The sequence below is a fragment of the Ananas comosus genome, linkage group 11 (assembly GCF_001540865.1).
Source record: "Ananas comosus cultivar F153 linkage group 11, ASM154086v1, whole genome shotgun sequence".
NCBI lineage: Eukaryota > Viridiplantae > Streptophyta > Magnoliopsida > Poales > Bromeliaceae > Ananas > Ananas comosus.
Genome location: NC_033631.1, coordinates 1,644,956 through 1,669,093, shown reverse-complemented (window position 1 = coordinate 1,669,093; position 24,138 = coordinate 1,644,956). Strand labels below are relative to the sequence as shown.

Genomic DNA, 24,138 nt, shown 5'->3' with positions numbered 1-24,138 from the left:
ACTAGTTGTAGTTTTGTATGATTACAGATATAGCTATCGCTTCGTATATAAGAAAAAAAAATTTTTATACCGTGGATTTGTCGACGTGCCCGATGAAACGAGTAATCCAGAGTGTGATAGTTAGTTTCAATGATCAGTGCTGCATGTTAAATATGACTTAGACTATTTAAACTTTTTAAGAACTAAAAATTTTCGACAGCAAGCAGAATCTAGACAAATGATGACGTATAATGGTGAAATTTGGCTTTTTAATGAAGTTCAAGTAACCTAGTTTATGTTTAATAATGCCTTGTCACTGAGGACGACTCAAATGTAAACATCTCTATTTACTTTTAAAAGTATTTTACTCCTTGCTCCTTTAGTGTCACGCCCCGGATTACTTGTTTTTCCGGGCTCACTAACAGAACCGCCGTATACATAGAAATTTTTCCGGTATACGAAGCGAAACAGTAGATGTACCTGTAATCATACAATACTACAAACAGTAGTATAGAGCAGCTAGAACTAAAGTAGATAAATAAACAAGCTCCATATACATACGTAATATCCAGGGTAGAAAACTACTCGCACTGGCGAGTTAAATATCTGTATGTACATGAACTCAAACAAAAAAAAATACAACTACCTGTAGTAGGTGCTCCTCTAGCTCTGGCTCGTCTGGGAGGGTTCTAACTCGCGACGCTTTGCCACGATCCAAATCAGTAACAGCAACAGTCGAAGACGACGGCTCTGCAAAACAGCGGTAACAACTGGGCGTGAGAACTATTACAAAAAGGAGTAGTCCTTAGTGGGTACCGTCCTCAAAATCATCGGTTCACCTACCAAGTCTACAGAAATGCACAAAGATAGAAAAGAAAGTTGGAATACATCTACAACTATAAGTCACTATTCTATCAATCATAAATCAACTCTACTATCTGTAGCATGATGTCAACTCATACACAATCTCGCTAAGGACTGTAAACATACCCATCCCAGGGACTGTGAACACATCCATCCCAACCGGTTGCAGCTATATAGCTACCTCCACACTAAGCAGTCAATGGAGAGCAAGTCCAACCTGCACGAACGACACCAACGCAAAAGCACAACGCCCGTCTCCGGAGTGGCACTCGTGTGAGCTACCCAACCGATTATGCAAGTGTATCTCTGTCGAGCTCAATCAGGCTCTAATAAGCCAAAGTCAAGTAGATAGGGTCAAAACAGGTCTAGAAACCAAACCCACGTGTCCTCGGCACAATCTGATACCAAAAATAGAAATCTGGGTCCACCGTCAACCCCGACGGCACCCGACAACTCGAAACAGCCTAGACTCTGCTGTAAAAATAAGCTCAGCATTTCAGCACGAGCGTAAATGCATTCTAAACTACCCCGGGTATCCACCGTGCTGAAACAGCAGTGATACAATTAAATCGCGGCTCTTAGAGCTAAATCGGATAGTATAAGCATATGACGGGTCAAAATGCTGGTTTTCTCCTAAGTCAATTTTCAAGTCCAACATGTATAATGTAAATACTCGTTTCAACATGCTTCAACATTCATATTACAGCCAAGATGCTAATCAATGAATTTAAGCATGATATATAAGAACCGACAATTATACACGATGACTAACATGCACGTAGGAGAAAAACTGATGAAACACCCACCTCACAAGCTAAATCCTGGCAGCAAAGAGATCTCGAACCACTGATAATTCATACTGTATCAACCGAAATCCTCCAAATCCAGCAATCAACTACCTCCAAGGTTCTAAACATTAAAAACAATCAATTAACCCAAATTTCAGCACTTAAGCTTAAATAACCCAACTCTAATGTCAAAACTCACCTAATAATCTCCAATTCATGTGAGGAGAGTCCCAAACCAGTGGAGTATACTAGAGTATCAATCTCAGGTCCAAAGATCCATTGCTTCCAAAGATAGCATCAAAAAAATCCAAGAAATCCAAAATCAGGTCCAAAACTACTGCAGTCCAAAAAAATGCGAAATTGACTGAGCTAACCTTAACTATTTCGTGGATTCTTTTTGAAGTCTAGAATTCAGCAAATCAAGTTTCACCGAAATCCGACCTTCCTACGTAGAACACGAGTCAAAACGCCGAAGGTCGCTGCTAAAAATCTGCAGAATCAGCAATCCTCAAGCTTGGAATGGTGGAATTGGAGCAAATTGAGTAATTTGGAGGGACTAAGATGCCAAATAGAGGATCTATGTGAAGAACAGGTGAAAAGAGCTCAAAGGGAATGCACACAAGCTATTTATAGGGTGTTAGAGCGGTCCAATAAGCTTCAGGAATAACTGCTGCTAACCTGTAGTTCCAGCAGAAAACTAAGATCTGGGCGCCCTAAACCTAGTTCTAGGCGCCCAGAACTTCCAGCCTGCACAAATGCTCCCCTTCAGTTCCTTCGCCCGCGGTGTGCTGTGCCCGTAACCGACTCCGACGGACCTCACCTACCACGAGCCACGTGTCAACACAATTGATATTCACGATGTGAATTTTCGGACCCACTTCTGGGCGCCCGAAACATAGGATCCGAATTGGCTTCCAGTTTCAGTTAATTTCAGCACTCAGTTCTGGGCGACCTAAACCATGTTTTGGGCGCCGGAATCTAGCAAAACTCCAGTTTTGCTTATTTGAGTGCGGCAAGTCTACTTTTGCATCCATTTCGTGCAGAAACGACTCCGACTCAGTCAGATATTCTCCAGATGTGTCAACCAGTCACTAATACTGCAGCCAATCCTATCCAAACCCCAGGAATGCTACACTCAGTCTCTATGCCCTATAGCCCAAAATGACGCAAAAGTGAATGACTCTGTTTACTTTTGGTAGTATTTTTCTTTCTCTGTATGCTGTATCTATATTATATGTAGGATTAATTTCATATAATTCTATGCAAATATAGTGAATGATAAATATATTACTATAAAGTTCAACTTTTATATGTTGTCTTTACAGAAGTCCTGATGTTTTCAAATATATCCCTGTCGTTAGAATCCGTTAGAAAATTTAGTTAACCATAGATTAAATACTTAACCTTGATTAGTTTTGATATTTTTATCTCTCTTATATTATACTGTTATAGTTTTTGGAAGGATATATTTGTGATAGCAAAATTAAAAATATAAACGGCTCTCTAGCAGTTCTCTAACGGTAATAAATCAGAGGGACATATTTGAAAATATTAGAACTTTTACAGAGACAACCTATAAAAGTTGAATTTTGTGGAAATATATTTGTCATTCACTATATTTGCAAGACCTGTATAAAATTAACCCTATATAGATTATATGTACATTAGGCAACAACCACTATAAAAAAAGATAGTATTGATGACAAAAATAAGATCTCGACAAAATTTATCGCCACTATTACCTATGGTGGCGATAAAAAAAATCGTCACTGATTAATTAATTTAAAGTGGTTAAATGATTATTTTATCGCCACTATTTAGTTATTTATGATGTCGATAAAATGAATCGCCATTGTTTGGTTACCTATAATAGCAATAAAAAAAATTGTCACAAATTAATTTAATTTAAATTTTAAATTGAATGAAATTAATATTTTAATTTAATTTTTTTAAAATTAATAATTTAAATTTTTAGAAAATTAAAAAAAGCCCTCCGAATTTTTCCCTCCGAGGAATTCTACACTATTACACTTGCACCACGTCATCAATAACAAACCAATCACCTTTCTTCTTTTTTAACAAAAGTACAATAAAAATAATTTTTTATAATCATGATGGGACATATATTTCTAAATAAAATTTTTTGATTGGTTTGTTATGCCACGTCACTAATATACATGTTGTATTCTAGAATGTTTCCCTCCCCTAACCCCTCCACGTCCTCTCTTAACATAGCAGTCAGAACTATATATATATATGCTAGGGCTACTGTCCTATTAATAGGATAGGAGCACTTGTCCTATCAAGTTGTTCTTGATGATCGAAATTCCGAACCGATGATCGGAGCCGTTGAAGTTGATCTAGAGTATTTGAAATATCTAGAAGCTAAATTTTATAAATTTTGATAATGGTTCACATGGTGATTAAAGTGACGTAAAATCGACAATTTTTGACGGCTTATGTGAGCCGTTTGCTTGTTAACGTTATAGAGCAATCCAAATTGTTTGAATTTTTGATAGAAAATTCTTTATACTATTTAGATAATGTTTGATAACTCTGATTACGATTGAAAAAGTCTAACCTTTATTTTAAAAAGGTTATTCATTTATAACCGTTCATTTTTCAACTCTTAAGATGAACTTGATAATGATTTTTAAGTATTATAAAATTTGGTTTCTAAACATTTCTAATTGTGTAGATCAACTTCAACGGTGCCGATTATCAATTTGAAGTTCCGATCATTCAAATCGACTTGATAAGACAAGGGTGCCAATCCTATTAATAGGATAGTAGCCGGACCCTATATATATATATATATATATATATATAATCCTGAGTTTTATATATACAAGTGGAGTAACCGCACTTCGCTGCAGACAATTTTGATGCTAATATTTAATTATAAAGTTTATAATATATAAATAATTTTTTTTTGATATAATAGTTTACAAATGCAAAAATAAAAAAAAAAATTGTCAGTGATCATGCATCTTAGCATTCATTTGATGTTTGCCGGTATGACATCAGATAACAGCTAATAATTAGGTAGCTTAACGCTAAATAGAATTATCACAAAGAACCACATCAAATATTTAAGTCGCTTATTGTTTTCTAACGATATTGAAAATTTTGAACATTCAGAAAATCATAGGAGGTATATTGCAAAATGATAGCATAAAAAAAATATACATCTCATACCATAGGCATCAAAATATTGCCATAAAAACCACCCTAATTATTGCAAAATGGAAACCACCCTAAATTAAGCACCAAATTATCAAAGAAAATCTAAAAAATTGACGCAAGTTAGGTTCAAATTTAGGCCCTGTTTGGATGCATATTTAAAAAACTCCATGAAATCTTTATTTTGTGGTTTTGGTCAAAATGAAATACGGAATCTTGTGACTACAAAAAAATTTCACAGTTTTATTTTTAAGTTGTTTGGATACATATCGTATAATTCCACAGGATTTATAACAATTAAATTTTTAAAATTTTAAAATTAAAAATATAAAATTCCAAATTTAAAAATAAAATTTTAAAAAATTAAAATTCAAAATTTAAAAATAAAATTTTAAATTTTAAATTTTAAATTTAAAAATTTTAAAAATTAAATTAAATTTTATGTTTCAAATTTGAAATTTAAATTAAAATTAAAATATTGAATTTTAAATTTTAAATATGAAATTCAAACTATAAAATTTGAAATTTAACATTCGAATTTGAAATTTGAAATTGAATTTTAAAAATTAAAAATTTTAAATTTTAAATTTCAAATTAAAATTTTAAAATTAGTGGTTCTCATTTTAAATTTAAATTTCAGAATTTAAAAGTTAAAATTTAGAATTTAAAATTTAAAATTTAAAATTTAAAATTTAAAAATTGAAAAATTGAAAAATTGAAATTTAAATTAAAATCTATATTTAAATTTTGAAATTTTAAATTTAAAAAAGAAAAATTTATAAATTTACATATTTATAAATTTTAAAAATTTAAAATTTGAAAGTTAAAATTTAAAATTTAAAATTTGAAATTTAAAATTTAAAATTTAAAATTAAAATTTAAAATTTAAAATTTAAAAATAAAATTTAAATTTTGAAAATTGAAAATTTAAATTTAAATTTCAAAATTTTAAATTTTAAAATTTAAATTTTTAAATTTTTAAATTTTAATTTAAATTTTTAAATTTTTAAATTCAAAATTAGAAAATAGAAATTTATAATTTTAAATTTTAAATTTTAAATTTTAAATCAAAATTAAAATTAAAATATAAATTTTATATTGAAATTTAAAATTTTATATTGAAACTTAATATTTAGAACTTATACATTTTTTAGGTAAGGGAGCTCAAAATGGTGGCATTTTTTTTCTTTTGGTTAAAGTGGATTGTAATTTTACTCCATTTTTTAGAGTATAGTATAACTATACTCCAAAATTTACTCCATTTTTTTTTATCCAAACGTTTCGTAGGATTATTTTTCTACCGGTATAGCATAGTTTAACTATGCTACGATTTTAGGGGTATCCAAACGGGGGCCTTAGTGGGAATTGGAGATTTGAGGCATGTACAATGAGATTTAGCGATTTGAAGGAAAAGGATGTGTCGATCTCATTGCCTCCATCGAGGATCATTCGGGCGAAGAGGCCGAGTTCCACGGCGGAGCTCGTCGGCGCGGCGCTGTCGCCACAACCAATGGGATTGTACGCCATGTACTTCGCTCACCACATCTCCAACATAGTTAGTTAATTCGGATTCGGCAAAAATTCGGTACGGATATAATTCGGATAAAATTCGTTTTTTAATTTTTAAATTCGTTGAAAAATACGGCTAAAAAACGGGTTCGGTAATTATTCGAATATGTAATTTATATGGATATAATACGTTCACCAATTAAAAATTCGGGATAAAAAATTCGGCTATATAATAAGTATATAATAATTAATTTACTATATATATTATTATTATAATTTTTATATATAAATTAAATATATTCCTATATTAATAATAAACATATATTAATAATACATAAAATTTATATATTTAAAAATAGTAATAAATAATTATAAATTTATAAATAAAATATTATATAAATATTTATATATAAAAATAAAATAATATATATAATAAATGAATATATATTTATAAATAAAAATTATATATATATATATATATATTAAATATATATATATATATTAATATATATATATATATGAGAGGGAGGTCCACTATGGACCTCCCCCTCATGCGGTCCACGAGGCTGAAAAGCCTGCTGGACCGCGCATCTCCATGCTCCAAAGACCCCGCAAAAATTACTGGTTTAACTCCACTTTCCCAAAACGGCATCGCGAGAAGATGGATCCGCTGCGCGGCCTTTGCTCCCGGCGCGCGGCGAGAGTCGGCGGAGGACAACGACGATGCGAGCGGCCGACAACGCGAGCGGCACGAGAGCAGCGACCGACACGAGCGGCGAGCCGGGCGATGACGCGACCTCGCGCGAGTCGCGCGACCGGCGATCGCGATCGCCCGATTTTTTGGGCGAATTATTCGCGAATCGTGAATAATTAGCGAATAATGATTTTTGAGGAAGAAATCGCGTATTTTTTCGATTTTTTCGGAAAATACGGAAATCCCCGTTTAATTCGTATGTAAAAAAATCCCTTTTAATTCGGCGTATTAAACGCCGAATTAACTAAGCTGCTTGCCGATATATACTATATATATATATATATATATATATATATATATATATATATATATATATATATATATAATATAAAAAAAATTCGGGCTTAGGTTGGGTTCGGGTTCGGGTTCGGGTCGAATACAGTTAAAATCCATATCCGAATTTGTATCCGTTAGATTTCTAGTATTTTTTTAGTATTTTAGTATTTTTAGGTTTTATGTTAGTATTTTTTTCAAGTATTAACAAAGATACAGGGAAAAGATAACATAGTAAAATAGTTCAATCAATTTGGAGCATGGCAAACAGACATCTTTTGAAAAGGATACCTTTAAATTTTGCAAATTTTAGAATTTCAGTTGGAAATTTAAGAGCTTACTCTCTCAGCGATGCTGTGGGGATCCGTTGCAACAGCAGCACTAATACATGATCCACCTGGGATTAATGATGGCAGATCTGGATTGATCAGCATTCCATAGTGCAAGTTTGTCCTGTGAAACTGGGAAAACTGGGAAAAATGGACACAAATCTTAGGAGTTTTAGGTAAAACATTTACACATAGAAAGTGCCTAGGAATCAATTTCTGTAATGGACAATGCATGAAATAAGTTTTAAGAATAACACTTAACATATACTATGCATATATCAATCCAGGAACCAATTCCTCTAACAATGCCATGTTTCAATTAATCTTGCAACCACCTCAAGAACCTCTAACAATGAAGAAATTATGCTCACATAAGGCTACACCAGTACCATTAATTAATTAGTTTAGTTGTATATGTTAGCTTCAATTAATGCTACACCAGTGTCATTATTAATTAATTAATTTAGTTGTATATGTTAGCTCTAATATAATATAGGTAATTTAAAACTTCAATTCTGTCCATGGGCATCCCGGCGGGCAGCTCAACCTTCTATCGGCCTTCCCTGGGAGCTAATGGTTAGGTTTCTACATGTAAAAGACATTACTGAATTCCAATTGAAAATATACACAATAACTTCTTGTTCTTTTCATTCAATTGGTAAAGCTATACAAAAAGGAAAAAAAAAATAGTCTACATGTTCAGACTAATACATGATCAACTCAAGATTATTAATTCTTAATATCATTTTCCCAGTAAAAATCACATTCATCATATTAATTACTCATTTCATGGCTTCGTAATGCCTAACCAATTTCTAAACTTTAACTTAGGTGCCCCGAAAAGCAAATTAATTTTGCAATATATATAAGCTAGAATAATTAAGTTTCAAATAAATGGAACGCAAAACATCAAACTACAATGATATATACAATTTCAATCCAAACACCTAATCTGTTCCAACTAAAATAGTAGCTTCTCACCTGAATCCGAGCTCAGCAAGGCGAAGCGGCGGCTCTCGTTGTCGGCCACGCGGGCGGAGTTGGCGAAGTCGGCGAAGAACTCGTCGCCGAGCACGTCGCCTCCTCGCCACGGTGTACCACGCGAGGAGGCGGCGACGATGGCGGCTGAGGAGGAGGCGAGGCGAGGGGGTTTCGATGAACGGAGCAGAGGAAGGGGAGGGTGCGCTGAGCGCGAGGAAAGCGATGAAGGAGAGAGGAGAGCTGCGGATCCCGGCGGGGAGATCGGAGAGAGAGAGGCGGGATCGGATCGAGAGAGAGGCGGGACAGAAGAGAGAGAGAGGCGGGGGCGAGATGCGGACAGTTGTCGCTCTATGCCTCCCGTGCCCCTCTCCCCGCCTCCCCCTGTCGCCTCGCACGGCGCGGAGGTCCTACAGATCCGCTCCGCGACCCGCGCCCGCGCCCGCTCGAGCCCGCCTCTCATCTCTCTCCGATCTCTTTCCGATCTGCGAGGATCTTCTTCTCCTCCTCCCCCTCACCATCACGCGATCGATCGGAGGAGCTCGCAGTCCCCCGCGTCCTCTCCCTAGCGCTCGCACCCTGTTCGACGAAATGCCCTCTCCCTAGCACTCGCGCCCTGTTCGACGAAATGCCGAGGCGATCTCAGGGCGCTTCGCGGGCATCGGAGCGCCCTCTCCCTAGCCCTCGCGCCCTGTTCGACGAAATTCCGAGCCGATCGCCCAGGGCGCTCTGCGGGCATCGGAGAGGGACTCCCCGGCCCTCGCGCCCTGTTCGACGAAATTTCGAGCCGATCGCCCAGGGTGCTCCGCGGGCAACGGAGAGGGATCGATCGATCGTGGAAGCTTCGAGGTATTACACGTTTAGATCTAATCCCTTTTCATTGTCTCTCACATGTTTTTATGCCTAACATCCTGCTACTGAAGAACACACTTAGTCTTTGGGGAAAACTTGAATAGAATATTTGGGTGTTTTAGTTATTTTTTCATCCTTGAGATTATTTCTCAGCACTTTGTTGCTTTATACCTAAAAGTAGTTAATAGTTTTACCTCTGTAGGTGAGATTTCGTCTGAGAAAAGACTATGGAATTGACAGGGGAATACCAGTAGTTTTTTCTTTAGAGAAGCCCAAGGTGAAGCTACTTCCCTTTAAAATTTCTGCCACTGAGGAAGAGAACCCGTTGGTTTATCAGGTCAGGTCCTTGGTTGATAATGAGTTACTATTCATGCAATATTGTAGCCTTAGCTCACATATTATGACTGTGATTCTAGGAAAAGAAGCTACTAAGTTATTTAATTACCAGCTTTTTATTTGTCAAAAACTAATAACAGTATTTCTTTTGAATTGATTGAATTACATATTCATTCCGTTCATTTGGACTGAAGTTTTGCTTTTGGCAGTTTAGGTAGATTTAGTAATTTCGATTTGAGTTGAGATATCAATTGAAATTAACACCAAAGAGTTCATATTTTGAAATCTCTTAGGCCTTTTACAAAACTATCGACAATATGTATATATTAGCAGCAAAAATAGTAGGTTGTATGCTCCACAATGCAGCATAGCCGCGAACTTAAGAATTAAACATACCAGACAAGCACAAGGACAGCAATAATTTGCCAAAATTTGCTTAAGTTGAAGCATTAAGATAACATTTGTTAGGACCTAGGAGGTTACACAAAATGTTAATAGAACAAAAATGCCAGCAGGCAGAAATCACTATACTAACTGAAAAGGTGTAATGCAAGTTTAAGAGATCATTACAGCCCGAGAGAGAGGGTCAATTTTGGATCAGTGAATTGGATTGGGGAGGTTTAGTTGTTGTTTTACTTTTCGAACAGTTGAATTGTGGGGATTCCTATACATGTTGCGATCTCCGAATCTGATTGTTATTTTACTTTTCTAAGAGTTGAGTTGTTGCTTTGTTCGTTGCTTGCGGCCAAAATTTTTTTGGTGATTCTTCTGATGTTGGATTTGTTATTTTGCTCATTGTAGAATAGTAGGATCACTGATTAAAGCATAATTCTCCCTTTTGTGAACTGGTTTGTGCTTCCCTCTTGTGAACTGGTTTGTGCTTCTTGGGATTCTGATCTTGAATGGTGATTCTTTCTCAATTGATCTCATCTTTCTTCTGATGCAGTTTCTTTTTTAAAAATTCATACCATTTGTATTGGAATGTTTTTTTTTTTTTTTTTTTTTTTTCATCTGATTAGTGGAATAATCCTTAGTGAAAATTTTTCTTTTACTCTGATTTTGCTCTTGCTAGAAACAATTTTGGATGTTGATGTTTGGCTATTAGGTAGTTCTAACACTTTCCATGCTCTCTGAGCCTTCTCACTTGTCACGCCCCGGTTGTCTCGTTCCCCTGGGCGCGCCGACAAATCCGCCGTATACAAAGAAATTTTTCCTGTATACGAAGTGACAGCTGTACCTGTAAATCAAACACTACTAGGAACAGTAGTAGAGAGCTGCTAGAGAAAACAGAAGCTAAACAAACTGAGTTTCATATACATAGTCCAAAACCAAAATACAGAGCTACTCGCACTGGCGAGTTAAGTCAACTATGTACATAAACTCGAAACAAAACATCTACCTGCAGTAGGGGCACCTCTAGCTCAGCACGTCGGGTAGGGCTCTAACTCGCGACGCCCTTGCCTCGATCCTGGTCCGCGGACGGTGCAGCAGCCGGAACCTGTGGCTCTGCAAAAACAAAGGTAACAACTGGGCGTGGGAACTAGTGTAAAAACAAGTAGTCCTCAGTGGGTACCGCCCAAAACAATATCGGTCCACCCACCAAGTCTACAGAAGGGAGCAAGAGTAGTCAGAAAAGCAGGAAATAAACTCTACCGCTATCGATCACTACACTATCATGCTCTACACTAACCAACTGTAGGAAATGTCAACTCTGACCCAATCCAATCGGGACTGTAAGCATACCCGTCCCCGGGACTGTGAATACACCCGTCCCTGCCCCGTTGCGACTATCAGGCTCTATCCACACTAACTGGTCCGTGGAGAGCAAGTCCAACTGGCATGAGCGACACCAACGCGAAAGCACAAAGCCTGACTCCGGAGTGGCACTCGTGGGCGCTACCCAACCGAGTATGCAGCGTATCTCTGTCGAGCTCAAACAGGCTCTGAAAAGCCAAAGTCAAGAAATCGACTCTAACTGGTCTAACAACCAACAAGTAACGTGCCCTCGGCACAATCAGACGCCAAAAAGGCGATACGGGTCCACCGTCAACCTCAACGGCACCCTACAGTCCGGAACAGCCTGAACGACCCTGTAAAATCCCCTCGGCGAACCAGCACGAGTGTAGATATATTCTAAACTACCTGGAGTACTCGTCTCGAAGATACTGCGACAGTACAATTTAATAACGGCTCCTAGAGCTAAATCAGGCAGTTTAATCAGGTGACAGATCCAAATCGCAGGTTTTCTCCTAATTCAGTTTCCAAGTCCAACATATATAATCTACTTAATTTATTACCACATACTCCAAATTCAGATTTGCATTATATCATATAATCCATGAATTCGAGCTAGAATAAATTATCAAAATCGAGATCTATACATGTTGACGATTATGAACTTAGGAGTCAAAACCGATGTAACCCACCTCAAACGCTAATCTCTGGCAGCGAAGGACTCCCACTGGCGTAGAGCAACCTGCTGGATTACCCGGAACCTGCCGAGTACAGAAATCGCCTAAGCTCGAGCTCTAAGTAACAAAATTCACCAATTCAGTCCAGAAATTGCAGCAGTGAGGTACAACAGGGATTCGACCAAGCTAACCTTCGCCAAAATTCACAAGTAAGGGTTTCGTGGATTCCTCTCGCAGTCCCAAATCCAACGAACCAAGCCTCGTCGAAAACTGATGCTCCTACGTCGAGAACGAGCTGAAATACTAACGGTCGACGATGGGAATCAGCAAACAGCACCTAGCTCGAAATGTCAATACTTGAAGCAACGCAACGGAACACTCACCTCAATGGCTAATCGGTCAGCGACACGGCGTCGAGAACGGCGAAAACGCACCCTCGCCAAGCTTCCTCGCAGCGCTACGATCCCAACCGTATCTCCGAACGGCTTCGTGGCGCGACGTCGGTGTCGAATCCGAGCTCCAACCGAACTCCACGGTCGAACCAAGCTAGAGAGGGAGAGGGGAAGAAGGAGCAGCAATAGAACTCCCTCTCAAGCTCTCTACGCCTATATAAAGAGGTAGGTGGAGTGGTGATACAAACGAGGAAGAGAATTACTAAATTAACCCTCTACCTACCCCCTTGTACCGGTACACGGGCCCTTGTACCGGTACACGGGCTCTTGTACCGGTACAAGAGCCAACCCGAGAGCTGCTAATCCTCTGCGCGATGGTTGTACCGGTACAGCCACGCTGGTTGTACTGGTACAGCAAGCAGAGAAATCTGCAGTTTCGCAGATTTCTTCGCTATAAGCTGCCCTCGCGTCGCACGGAGTCCGTTTTACGTCTATTTGACGCCAACGCGACTCGGACTTGCCCCGACACTCTCCAGAGCTGTCGGCAAGCCTCCACAGCTGAACACTAGGGATCTCACATCACTTTTGAGTTAGTGAACCCAAACGGTACATGCTGTACGATCCCATCGGTAGCGGCTAAGAAGCAGCTCCTCTATTGTGCGGAGAGGGTCGCAAAATCCATCCCCGTACACGTGTGTCAGTATGTATCAAAACATGTGGGATTTTCAGCAAATTAGGCATTTGGTAAAAGAAAGTGAGCTATTTTATAGAAATATAAAATAGCTACTCTATACTTTCTGAATAGGCATGAAAGATCATTTTGACACCTATGAGGTTGCGATTAAGTGAGCTATTTTATAAAGTAGGTATTTGGTAAATTAGCTCACTTAATCTCTACTTTAAAATAGCTATTTTGAATTCTTTCTATAAAGTAGCCTAAGAGTAGCGCAATGCTTTCTATATACTTTCTTTTACTAATTCAGATATTTTATCATTAAAAGCTATTTGACAGTAGCTATTTTATGTGGAGTATTAGTTGATTTTCTTTTCACATTATTTTTTGTTTATTATACTCATTCATGTATACTATTTGGTGTGATTTTCACAAGCTGATTTAATATAGAGCTTTTCATCTTTCTTGCAACCATCCATTTTATACTACGGTTGGGAGTTTGGATGCTCTACTCATTATACTTAAGTTCGGCAAGTAATGATTTAGATAGCTGCTTAATGTTTTACTTGCTTAGGTTCAACATGTGATGATTTGGATAGTTAATGTTCAAACATGTATATTATGGCTTCTGATTTATAATTTTTTTTTTCCCGCAGAAAGAACTTGAATTTATTTTCAATACCAGTTAAGTTTGATTTTATTTCCTGCACCAATTTCATTTTCGGGTATCAGATTGAGTTTTTTATGTGTTTTGTATGAATTTTTCAGCTGTTTGGTAAAAAAAAAATATCCTCATTGGATTTTTTTTTTTTTCTTAAGAGTTTTTTTGTCGGATTTTGATTAATTTCGATGGTATCAATTAGCTCATTTTTCTAAGATTGCATAGTAAATGGATGCCGCCTCTATCAGCTCTTGACTGCTTTCCATACAGATCAGTTTCCTTTGAAATGTATTTAAGCTAACCAAATTAACTATATTATATAGATGATATTGCTTGATGTTTGCGGATTCTTTCACTATGTGTTGGAAAGATTAAAAATGTGTAAGCTTGGTGCTGGGAAGGTATGAATTTGAGAATTAAATAATTTTGGTTCCATTTTCCTCTAAGAATTTTTATTATGTGCCTTGGTTTTGGCTGTCAACATTGGAATCAAATTCTTATTGGGATTTTTTTAACATGGAAGAGAAGTACCCACCTTTTACTATTACTGGACGCTTCATATATTTGGAATCTAAGCTGATACCTTAGTTTTAAATTAAGAGAGTTCTACATATCCAATGCATAAGGTGTCTTTTCCTTATCAATTAAGTAATGTGTATTGGTTTCAGATCAATATTTGATAAATGGGGGAGCCTAAGCGAAATATATTTATATTGCCTATCAAGCTCTGTTCTGACTACACTTTATATTTATGGACAGTTTATTTTTATGTAAATTCATGTTGGGTTTTTTGTATGATTCCCAAGATTTCTGGTTTTGATTTGGTATTCAGTATTTGCTGAAGTTCTCCACTTTTTTTACTTACTCTTATTCTTAGCTTTGATGATTCTTTTTATTTTTAGCTGTGGAGTTGGTTTTTCTCTTCTTTGTTTTGCAACTCATTCCTCTTATTCTTTCGTAAAATATAAATTATATAATCTATATTTTTTTAACCCATCATTTTTTATATACGTAAAATTACATAAATTAAATATAAATTGTAATTTAATAATATTTATTGCTTAGAAATAAATTGTGTAATAAAAATTTCGGTCATTAAATGAATTGACTAGCTGAATTCAGCGATGCCTGGGTGAATTTTAAACTGCATATTCTGAAATCATATTAAGAATTATTTGAATTTAGGATTTAGGATTCAGAATGTGAATTCATATAAAAGGTTGCCTATAAAAAGTTGCTGATTACGAATTCAAAATTTTTATTTCTTGACCTATTATTACTCTTACAGTGCAAGACAGATTTTCAGAATTCTAATTTCCGAGCTTAGAATTCTACTAGGCACGTTGGAATTCAGCTAGACAATTCAGAGAAGGAATACAAAAGGAGTTTTATGTAATACCTTTTATTTCTTGGTTTCTTTTACCAATTGTTGCAAGCCATTTGATCGTGCTAGCAATTCCTTTTGAAAAGATTTTATCATATAGAATTCTAAACTTTGAGGATTCTTATTTCTGAATTCTGGTAGTACTGTTGGTGCTGTTACGATATATTTTATCTATATTATGATACTGTGAATTATTGCCTTCTATAGGGTAGTATCATTGCCTTTTATGGAATAGGATTATATAGTATGTAATCCTAGTTATACTCTTACTATAGTAGTCATTGTTACTATAGTAAGACAATCTCTTGTACTATATATATTCGCTAATACAACTCAAGAGGGTATGCTTTTTTGCCCTTCTTTTATGGTATCAGAGCGGAAACCCTAATGTGGGGATATCGATCTATCGCAACCATCCACCATAAGTCTCACCTCTTTCCATAGGTTTCTTTTCTCTTAGTTTTCTATCTTCCAAGTACTGCTACAGTACTATCGCTACTGTACTGCTACAGTACTGGCGATACAATACTGCTACAGTACCAGTGCTACAGTGCCTCTGCTACAGTATTTTCAGCCTGTGATTCCTCTTTGCTCCTCTGGTGCCGCTCAGACTGTCCTACTGTTGGTTGCTCATATCGTTCGGTTCTTTCCTTGGTGCGGTCGATCTTATTTGGTGATAAGTGGTTCTTCTCGTTTGGTAGAAATCAGGTTCTTTTTTATTCTCATCCGTTACATTCCGATTTATCTTTCTCTTTTATCTAGTGGTGGATCCTTATTTTAAGGTGGTAAATATGTTTTCTTTTACCTCAAATTTGCCAATTGTTAATATTAAAACTCTCATACCACTAGAACTCACCGATTCCACATATCTTCTGTGGAAACATGTCTTTCTTAATCTTCTAGAAAGTTTTGGTGTTACAACACATGTGGACAGAACTAGTGGTGTACCTTCTCAAACTATCGATACTGCTGATAAGAAGGTGGTTATAAATCCTGAATATGTAAGTTAGAAAAATGACCATACTGCTATACTTTCATGGATTAATGCTACTTTATCTCTTAGCATATTACATATGGTTGTTTCTAGCTCTCCTAAAACTGCATATGATACTTGGAGAATTATTGAGGCATTTTTTCTTGATAAGACTGCTTTCATGGCTTTTTCTTTAAAGTCTGAATTGCGGAGTATCAAGAAAGGCTCAATGAGCATGAGTGATTACATGCAAAAAATCAAGACGATTGGTAATGCTCTTCAGGCGATAGGTGAAATCGAGTCAGACCATAATTTGGTCATGATTTTTCTTCTAAGGCTACCAGAGGAATATCGAGGTTTTTTTAGTGCTCTAAACACACACAGAAATAAGCCAACTTTTGAACAACTTCGTCCACTCTTGATGCAAGAAGAAACAGAAGTCCAGCGTCGTACTAGTGTGACTACGTCCTCTGCTATTCCCGCTATTGACGGTGAAGCTCTTTATGCCAATCGTGGACGTAGTAATCGTGGAGACCGTGGAGGTAGATATCGTAGAGGCCGAGGACAGCGTGGTAGACACTACTCTGGTCGTGGAACTCCTGGAATCTACCCACAGTCTCAACCCAATTATCCTCAACAATCTTACACTCCAAATCAACAACCGTACATTCCGAAGTCTGGCATATAATGTCAGATATGTGGAAAGTTCAATCATTCTGCTCTTCAGTGCAGACAACGCTTCAATCATTCTTTCACTGTTGATGAAGTTCCTCAAACATTTGCTACTCTGAACTTTCACGAACCCGGTGAGGAGGTCTGGTATCTGGATACCGGAGCATCAAATCATATGACAGCAAACACTGGTATTCTCTCATCTTCTAAACCTTATAGTGGGCATGAAAAAATTCTTGTTAATAATGAAAATTTACTTGATATTATTCAGACATGTGAAACTCAATTGAATACATCTTTTAACTCTTTTGCTCTTAAAAATATTTTTGTTGTTCCTGCTATTAAGCGAAATTTACTTTCAGTGCATAAATTCTGTCAAGATAATAATTCTCTTTTTGAATTTGACTCTACTGGTTTTTTTGTTAGGGACAAGGAAATAGGGAAAGAGCTTTTTCGATGTCCTAGCTCGAGGACATCACTTTATCCAATTTCTTCTAAACTTGCAAGTGTAGGAAATAAGCAACAATTAGCTCTTGTTGCATCTAGGTTTAGTGGAGATGTTTGGCATAGACGGTTAGGTCATCCTAGTCTTCTTGTTCTTTCTACATTTATTAAAAACAATAAAATTCTTTCTGATTCTGCACTGAAATTATCTGTCTGCAATGTGTGTAATATGGGAAAACATGTTAAACTCTCATTTCATGATTCAGAATCTCAGTATGTTTTTTCTTTTCATATTGTTCTTTCTGATGTTTGGCAATCACCTGTGCCCTCGGTTTTTGGATATAAATAGTATGTTATTTTTATCGACGATTATTCTAGATTTTCCTGGCTTTATCTTTTAAAATTTAAATATGAAGTTTTTGACAAATTTCTCGAGTTCAAGAAGATGGTTTAAAATATATTTCACAGCTCAATAAAAGTTTTTCAATCTGATAATGGTACGGAATTTGTAAATGACAAGTTTTTTAGTTTTTGCTCACAAAATAGAATTATTCACCGATTTTCTTGTCCTTACACTCTTCAACAAAATGGCCTTGCTGAGAGAAAATATAGGCATTTATCTAACATTGTTAGAAGTCTATTGTTTCAAGCTGGCTTGCCTCATCGTTTTTGGACTGAGGCCATTCAAACTGCTGTTTTTCTTGTGAATCGACTCCCGTCTCTTATCAGAGTCTTTGGATGTTTGTGTTATCCCGATGTTCAGGACATTACAGATCACAAGCTCTCTCCCCGATCATTCCCTTGTGTTTTCTTGGACCTTTCTGAGAAACATAAAGGCTTTTGCTGCCTTTATCCGAGCACTGGTAAAGTTTTTATTTATCGCCATGTTACTTTTGTTGAAACTGTTTTTCCTTACTCTTGTCTGCCTAAATTTTCTTCCTTACCTTCCCCCACTACCTCAAATTTTCAAATGTTTCAACAATTTTTTTTTTCTAATCCTCCCTTATTGGGTGAAAGTCCTCTCTCTCTTGATGCTATCTCTGGTTTCTTCTTCACACGCCCTTCTACGGATGTTGGTTCACATGCATCTGTTTCATCGTCTGAGACTGTATCGACTTTTCCTTCCACCTCGAATTATGATGCCACACAGGTTAGTGATGAACATGCTGCCACTGTTGCTGGTCCACCAGAACTCCGAGTCTATACCAGACGACGCACTCTCCGACCTACTGCTGCTACAACTCCATCTTCTCCTGTTGAGTTTACGCCTTCCAAATTTGACAGGCCACCTTCACCTCATCCTGCTAAGCCTTCGTTACCAATCCGAACACACTCTATGCTTACTCGATCTATAGCTAAGAATTTTGCCGGGACTACCTCTTTCCTAGCTTCTTCACATACTACTCTTCCTATTAAGCCTACCACTTTTCATGAAGCTTTTCAGGATGCAGGTTGGCGTGCTGCCATGGTTGAAGAATTTGATGCATTACTCACCAATAATACTTGGGAGCTTGTTTCTGCTCCTTCTGTCAATCTTATTAGCTGTAAATGGGTCTACAAAGTCAAACAGAAGGCGGATGGCTCTCTTGAGCGTCTCAAAACTCGACTAGTGGCTCAGGGTTACAAACAATAACAAGGCATTGATTTTGATGAGACTTTTTCTCCGGTTGTCAAGTCGACCACTATTTGTACTGTTCTTTCGGTCGCTCTCTCTTCTGGATGGTCTCTCCGATAACTTGATGTGAAAAATGCCTTTCTTCATGGCACTCTCTCTGAGGAGGTTTATATGAAACAACCACCTGGCTTTGTGCATCCTTCGCTTCCTAGTCATGTTTGCCGTTTAGGCAAAGCGATATATGGTCTCAAACAAGCTCCTCTGGCTTGGTTTTAGCGCTTCACTTCCTTTCTTTCTGAGATTGGTTTTGTTGGTAGCACTGCTGATCCCTCGATGTTTGTTTGTCATTCCTCCTCTGGCACTCTTGTTCTCCTCTTGTATGTTGATGATATTATTGTCACCGGCAGTTCTTCATCTATTCTTGATGCTCTTATCATCACTTTACAACCCGAATTTGCCATGAAGGATGCGCTGCATTATTTTTTTGGGTATTGAGGTTCATCGCTCCCCCTCTGGTCTTCATTTATCTCAACAAAAATATGCGCATCAACTGCTTCAGCGACATGGTTTTCTTGACAGTAAGCCCGTTTATACTCTTTCGCCAACTTCTCGTCTCTCTTTTCATGAGGGGCATCTTCTTGAGGATCCATATACTTATCGTTAGATAGTTGGTGCTTTCCATTATCTCACTTTCACCAGATCGGACGCTTCATATACCGTCAACTCTGTTGCCTAGTATCTCTATGTACCTCGTGAACCGCACATGCAGGCGGTCAAGCGTATTCTGCGTTATATTCGGGGGACGCTGTCTTATGGCCTTCCTATCTTTTGCTGCGACAATCCTTCTCTTGTTGCCTTCGTTTATGCTGATTGGGCTGGTTGTCCAGATACACGTCGCTCTACTTCTGGATATTGCATTTTTCTCGGGCCAAATCTTATCTCCTAGTCCTCTAAGAAACAGCCCACCATTTCTCGTTTTAGTTCTGAAGCAGAGTATCGTGCTGTAGCCTACACACTTGCTGAGACAGTCTGGATTCGTCGACTCTTTCGCGACCTTCGTGTTTTCTTATGGCGCTCTATCAGTATTTATTGCGATAATCTCAGCACCACCTACCTTGCAGCCAATCCTGTTCTTCATGCCCGCACGAAGAACATTGAATTTGACCATCAGTTCTTGCGGGAAAAAGTTCAGTCTGGTGATTTGGCCTTAATTCATATTCCTTCTGACAAGCAACTTGCCGACATTTTCACCAAGCCCCTGTCACCCCCTTGGTTTTTGATCTTGCGGCTCAATCTTCGCATCCGGCCACTGGATGCTTAGCTTGCGTGGGGATGTTACGATATATTTTATCTATATTAGGATACTGTGAATTATTGCCTTCTATAGGGTAGTATCATTGCTTTCTATAGAGTAGGATTATATAGTATGTAATCCTAGTTATACTCTTACTATAGTAGTTATTGTTACTATAGTAAGACAATCTCTTGTACTATATATATTCGTTAATACAACTCAAGAGGGTATGCTTTTTTGCCCTTCTTTCAGGTGCGATTATGGATTCTAAATTCGAACCTTTTATATGCATAAAAAATGTTGATGCAATTCAGATCAGATTTGGGAATTCTAAACTTTTATATGCATCAAATAGCTCGGCGCAATTCAGAATTCCAAATTCAGATCATTCCAAATTCTAAACTTTACTACTTATCATATGTGGCCGTTAATGTTGTGATTTACGATGTAGCACTCCGCTTGCATGATAGTTTTGCATGTGATGACGTTCCTTGGGTTTTACTTTTTTGTCAACGTAGTTTGAAAATCATTGTACTGTATAGATTAGTAGAATTCTTATTAATCGGTTCACAATCGTGTTTTTTTTTAAAATGTTTTGTTTTTGTCTCTGGCAAGATGGTACCTTTATATTTCATTTCATTTGCTTACTCTTGAGTACCAGTGAGATGAAGGAAGTCTCACCATTTTCTGTTTCTATATCTTAAAGCTTTTCTGCTTTAATTCAAGCATGTTTGACCCCCATGTTGAGTCTGTTGCGGCGCTGTTGGTAAGAGAACTAAACAGCTTCTCCGTGCAACACAAAACCAGAAGCTCCAGGTAATCCGTTCGTTGCCAATCTAATAATGCTTGATGACTAGGGGTGTCTGAGCAAAATTTATTTATTTATTTTCATAGCTACTTTTCACTCTTCTCTTCTTTGTAAACATTTGTTTCATGTTTTTTAAACTATTGGGATTTCCCCAAACTGCATATTTGGCTTTGATTTGTCAAATCTTTGTGTTTTCAACTTGCTTTTACCTGCATTCAATTTCTTTTTCCCTTTTTGTTTTAGCAACCTTTCAAGACTTGGTTATGTTATATCATTGTTTTGAGGTGTTTACAGAAAAAACTCCGTTCTTTTGCTTTTCCTACACCCTGATTTTCGAAGCAAAAAAATTATATGCCATGGAATCCTCAAGTCCCTGTTTTCGGCTTCTGCAAGTTCCCTATGCCTTCCTGCTGGCTGTCGGCTCTTTGTTGTTCTTCATAGTCCTTATCTTGAATGTTACATGATTGCAACAATTGAGCTTCCACCTGTTTTTGTCCCAAACTACAATGCACCTTTCCTTAATGAATAATGAAATGAACTACAAAGTTTCTTGGTATCGAAGGTATAGGTAATGATGCATTAAGTTTCTTCAGTTTGAACAATGGAAGCTTTGAACTTTCTTTCATTAGCTCTTGGTACCTATAATAACATAGAAGCAAAACCCAGCATAAACCATGTATCAAGTTGCTTTTGTACTTCGAAATATATGGCTCAACCTATTAGCACCAACGTAAGTGTGTGTTCATTCTTTCTGTTGAGGGCGACCGACCCTTTGTTTCAAGTACTTTGAAATTGTATTCTAACTACCAAGACAGTTTATAGCAATACTCAATCAAATGGACTCAAATTGAGCATCTTTGGCTTTGGGATTGTATTCTAACTACCAAGACAGTTTTTAGCAATACTCAATCAAATGGATAGTTTATAGAGTTCAAAGTCAAAAGGCTATGGAATTTAAAGAAGATTCATATTGGGTAGTGTTGGAAAATGATGCAAATATTATGATGTTAGTGGCCCTACTATTGTGTAAGTAGTGGGTGCAAGTAGTGGGCTAAGATTATGTAAATAGTGATTAGTGTCTTAATTTGTGTAAGTAGTGGGTAATGTTATGAAGTTCATGGTAGTTAGTTTCTAGGAGCACATGTGTAGTGGATGTAGTGGAAAACATGTGTTGAGTTAGGTTTTCTTAAACCTAAAGTTTCTTCTTTTATTTAAAGTTCTTTGATTGTAAGCTTTTAGTAATGAAGTTTTTTGAATGAAAGTGTTTATTTTTCCTTCCACTTAATTGCTGTAGCAAATTATAGCAACTTCCATTTACATTTGGTATCAGAGCCTGGTTGTGATCAAGGCTGGGCGTTGTGGTATTCTTTGAAGCAAGAAGCAATTAGAAGGCTCACAAATCTAGTAAGTTGGATGGTACAAAGAGAGGTATACTTTCATCACACTTGTTTTCATCATGAGTAACTCAAGTGCACTTAATCTCTCTCAATCTTTGATTCCAATTTTCAATGGAGAAAATTATGAATTTTTGAGTATCAAAATGCGAACGTTTTTCATTTCACAAGATCTCTGGGATCTAGTTGAGCATGGTTATGCAGAAATAGAAGGTTCAAAAGGTGCAGATAAGACAGCAAATCAAGGAGCTTCGCAAAAATGATGCCAAAGCATTGCTTGTGTTGCAACAGGCAGTGCAGGACAACATTTTTCCTCGAATTGCAAATGCCACCAAATCAAATGAAGCTTGGACTACTTTAAAGCAAGAATACCAAGGAAATGATCGCGTTCGAACTGTGAGGCTACAAACTCTCCAAAAGGAATTTGAAAATCTCTACATGAAAAATGCCGAAGGTATGCAAGAATACTTTTCTCGAATTGCTATCATTATTAATCAGATGAGAAGTCTTGGTGATGATGTTTCTGAGAAGAAGGTTGTTGAAAAACTTTTGAGAAGTCTTCCTCCTAAATTTGATCATATTGTCGCTGTTATAGAGGAATCAAAAGATTTGTCAAATTATCATTTAATGAAATAATGGGTTCTCTGTTAGCTCATGAGCAGTGACTAAACAGATCTATAGAGAAAAGTGCAGAAAATGCATTTGAATCAAGGGTTGAAAATTCGAAGTCAAAAGGTGACCAAAAGTATGCAGGAAGAGGCCGTGGAAGAGGTGGTTTTCGCGGTCGTGGAAGAGGCCGAGGCTATAGTAGAGAAAGATCTGACACAAACTACCGACAAGATGATAATGAGAAAAGCAATCAAAGCCAAGGCTATAAGAGTAAGCAATGTCATTTCTGTAAGAAATATGGTTATATAGAAGCTTATTTGCTGGGCCAAAGCAAAACAACAAGCCAACTATGCAGAAAAGAATGAAGAGGAAGGTAAACTATTTCTTACATGTCTGAATTCTAATGTTAGTAGTGCTGATTTATGGATTTTGGATAGTGGATGTAGCAACCATATGTCAGGATTTAAAAACCTTTTTCGTCACATTGATGAATCTGTAAAATTACAAGTTCGGCTTGGAGATGATAAGGTTCTACAAATTGAAGAAAAATGGACAGTTGCTATAAAAACTAAGTCAGAGTACGGAAAAGTTTATCAATGATGTTTATTATGTACCTTCCTTGGCTCACAATTTATTAAGTGTTGGACAATTGATTGAAAGAGGATATAATGTTAAATTTTGCGATAACTTTTGTGAGATTAGCCATGAAAGATCTCAAATACCTTTGATTAAAGTTTCTATGGCTGAAAACAAGATGTTTGTACTTGACATTTCATGTATTGATGAGCACGCTTTGGTTGCTAACACTAAAAATAAATCATGGCTTTGGCATTTGCGTTATGGTCATTTACACTTTAATGGGTTGAAATTATTAAGTCAAAAGAAAATTGTATGTGGCTTACCCGGAATAGATTGTATGAATGAAGTTTGTGATGGATGTGTTTATGGAAACCAACATCGGAT

The 24,138-nt window shown here is 36.9% G+C and overlaps 1 protein-coding gene and 1 long non-coding RNA gene across 6 annotated transcripts; one reads left to right on the top strand and one right to left on the bottom strand.

Moving 5' to 3' along the window:
• LOC109717858 lies at positions 360–8,786 on the bottom strand. 2 transcript variants are annotated; one of them, XR_002218325.1, is made up of 3 exons: positions 8,661–8,786; positions 7,692–7,820; positions 360–729 (listed from the first exon to the last, which is right to left on the bottom strand). It is a non-coding gene; the product is annotated as an uncharacterized LOC109717858 (long non-coding RNA). The 2 variants fall into 2 exon arrangements; XR_002218326.1 differs by lacking the exon at positions 360–729 and adding an exon at positions 2,328–2,451.
• On the top strand, positions 8,055–23,876 carry LOC109717857. 4 transcript variants are annotated; one of them, XM_020243803.1, is made up of 4 exons: positions 8,055–8,855; positions 8,909–9,506; positions 9,750–9,846; positions 21,091–23,834. In XM_020243803.1, exons 1-4 carry the CDS (start codon positions 8,798–8,800, stop codon positions 21,097–21,099), a joined length of 762 nt encoding a protein of 253 aa, XP_020099392.1. In that variant the 5' UTR covers positions 8,055–8,797; the 3' UTR covers positions 21,100–23,834. The 4 variants fall into 4 exon arrangements, with proteins under 4 accessions (XP_020099392.1, XP_020099390.1, XP_020099391.1 ...); XM_020243802.1 differs by having other exon boundaries at positions 8,087–8,855; positions 22,503–23,876; XM_020243801.1 differs by lacking the exon at positions 21,091–23,834 and having other exon boundaries at positions 8,058–8,855; positions 9,750–10,367.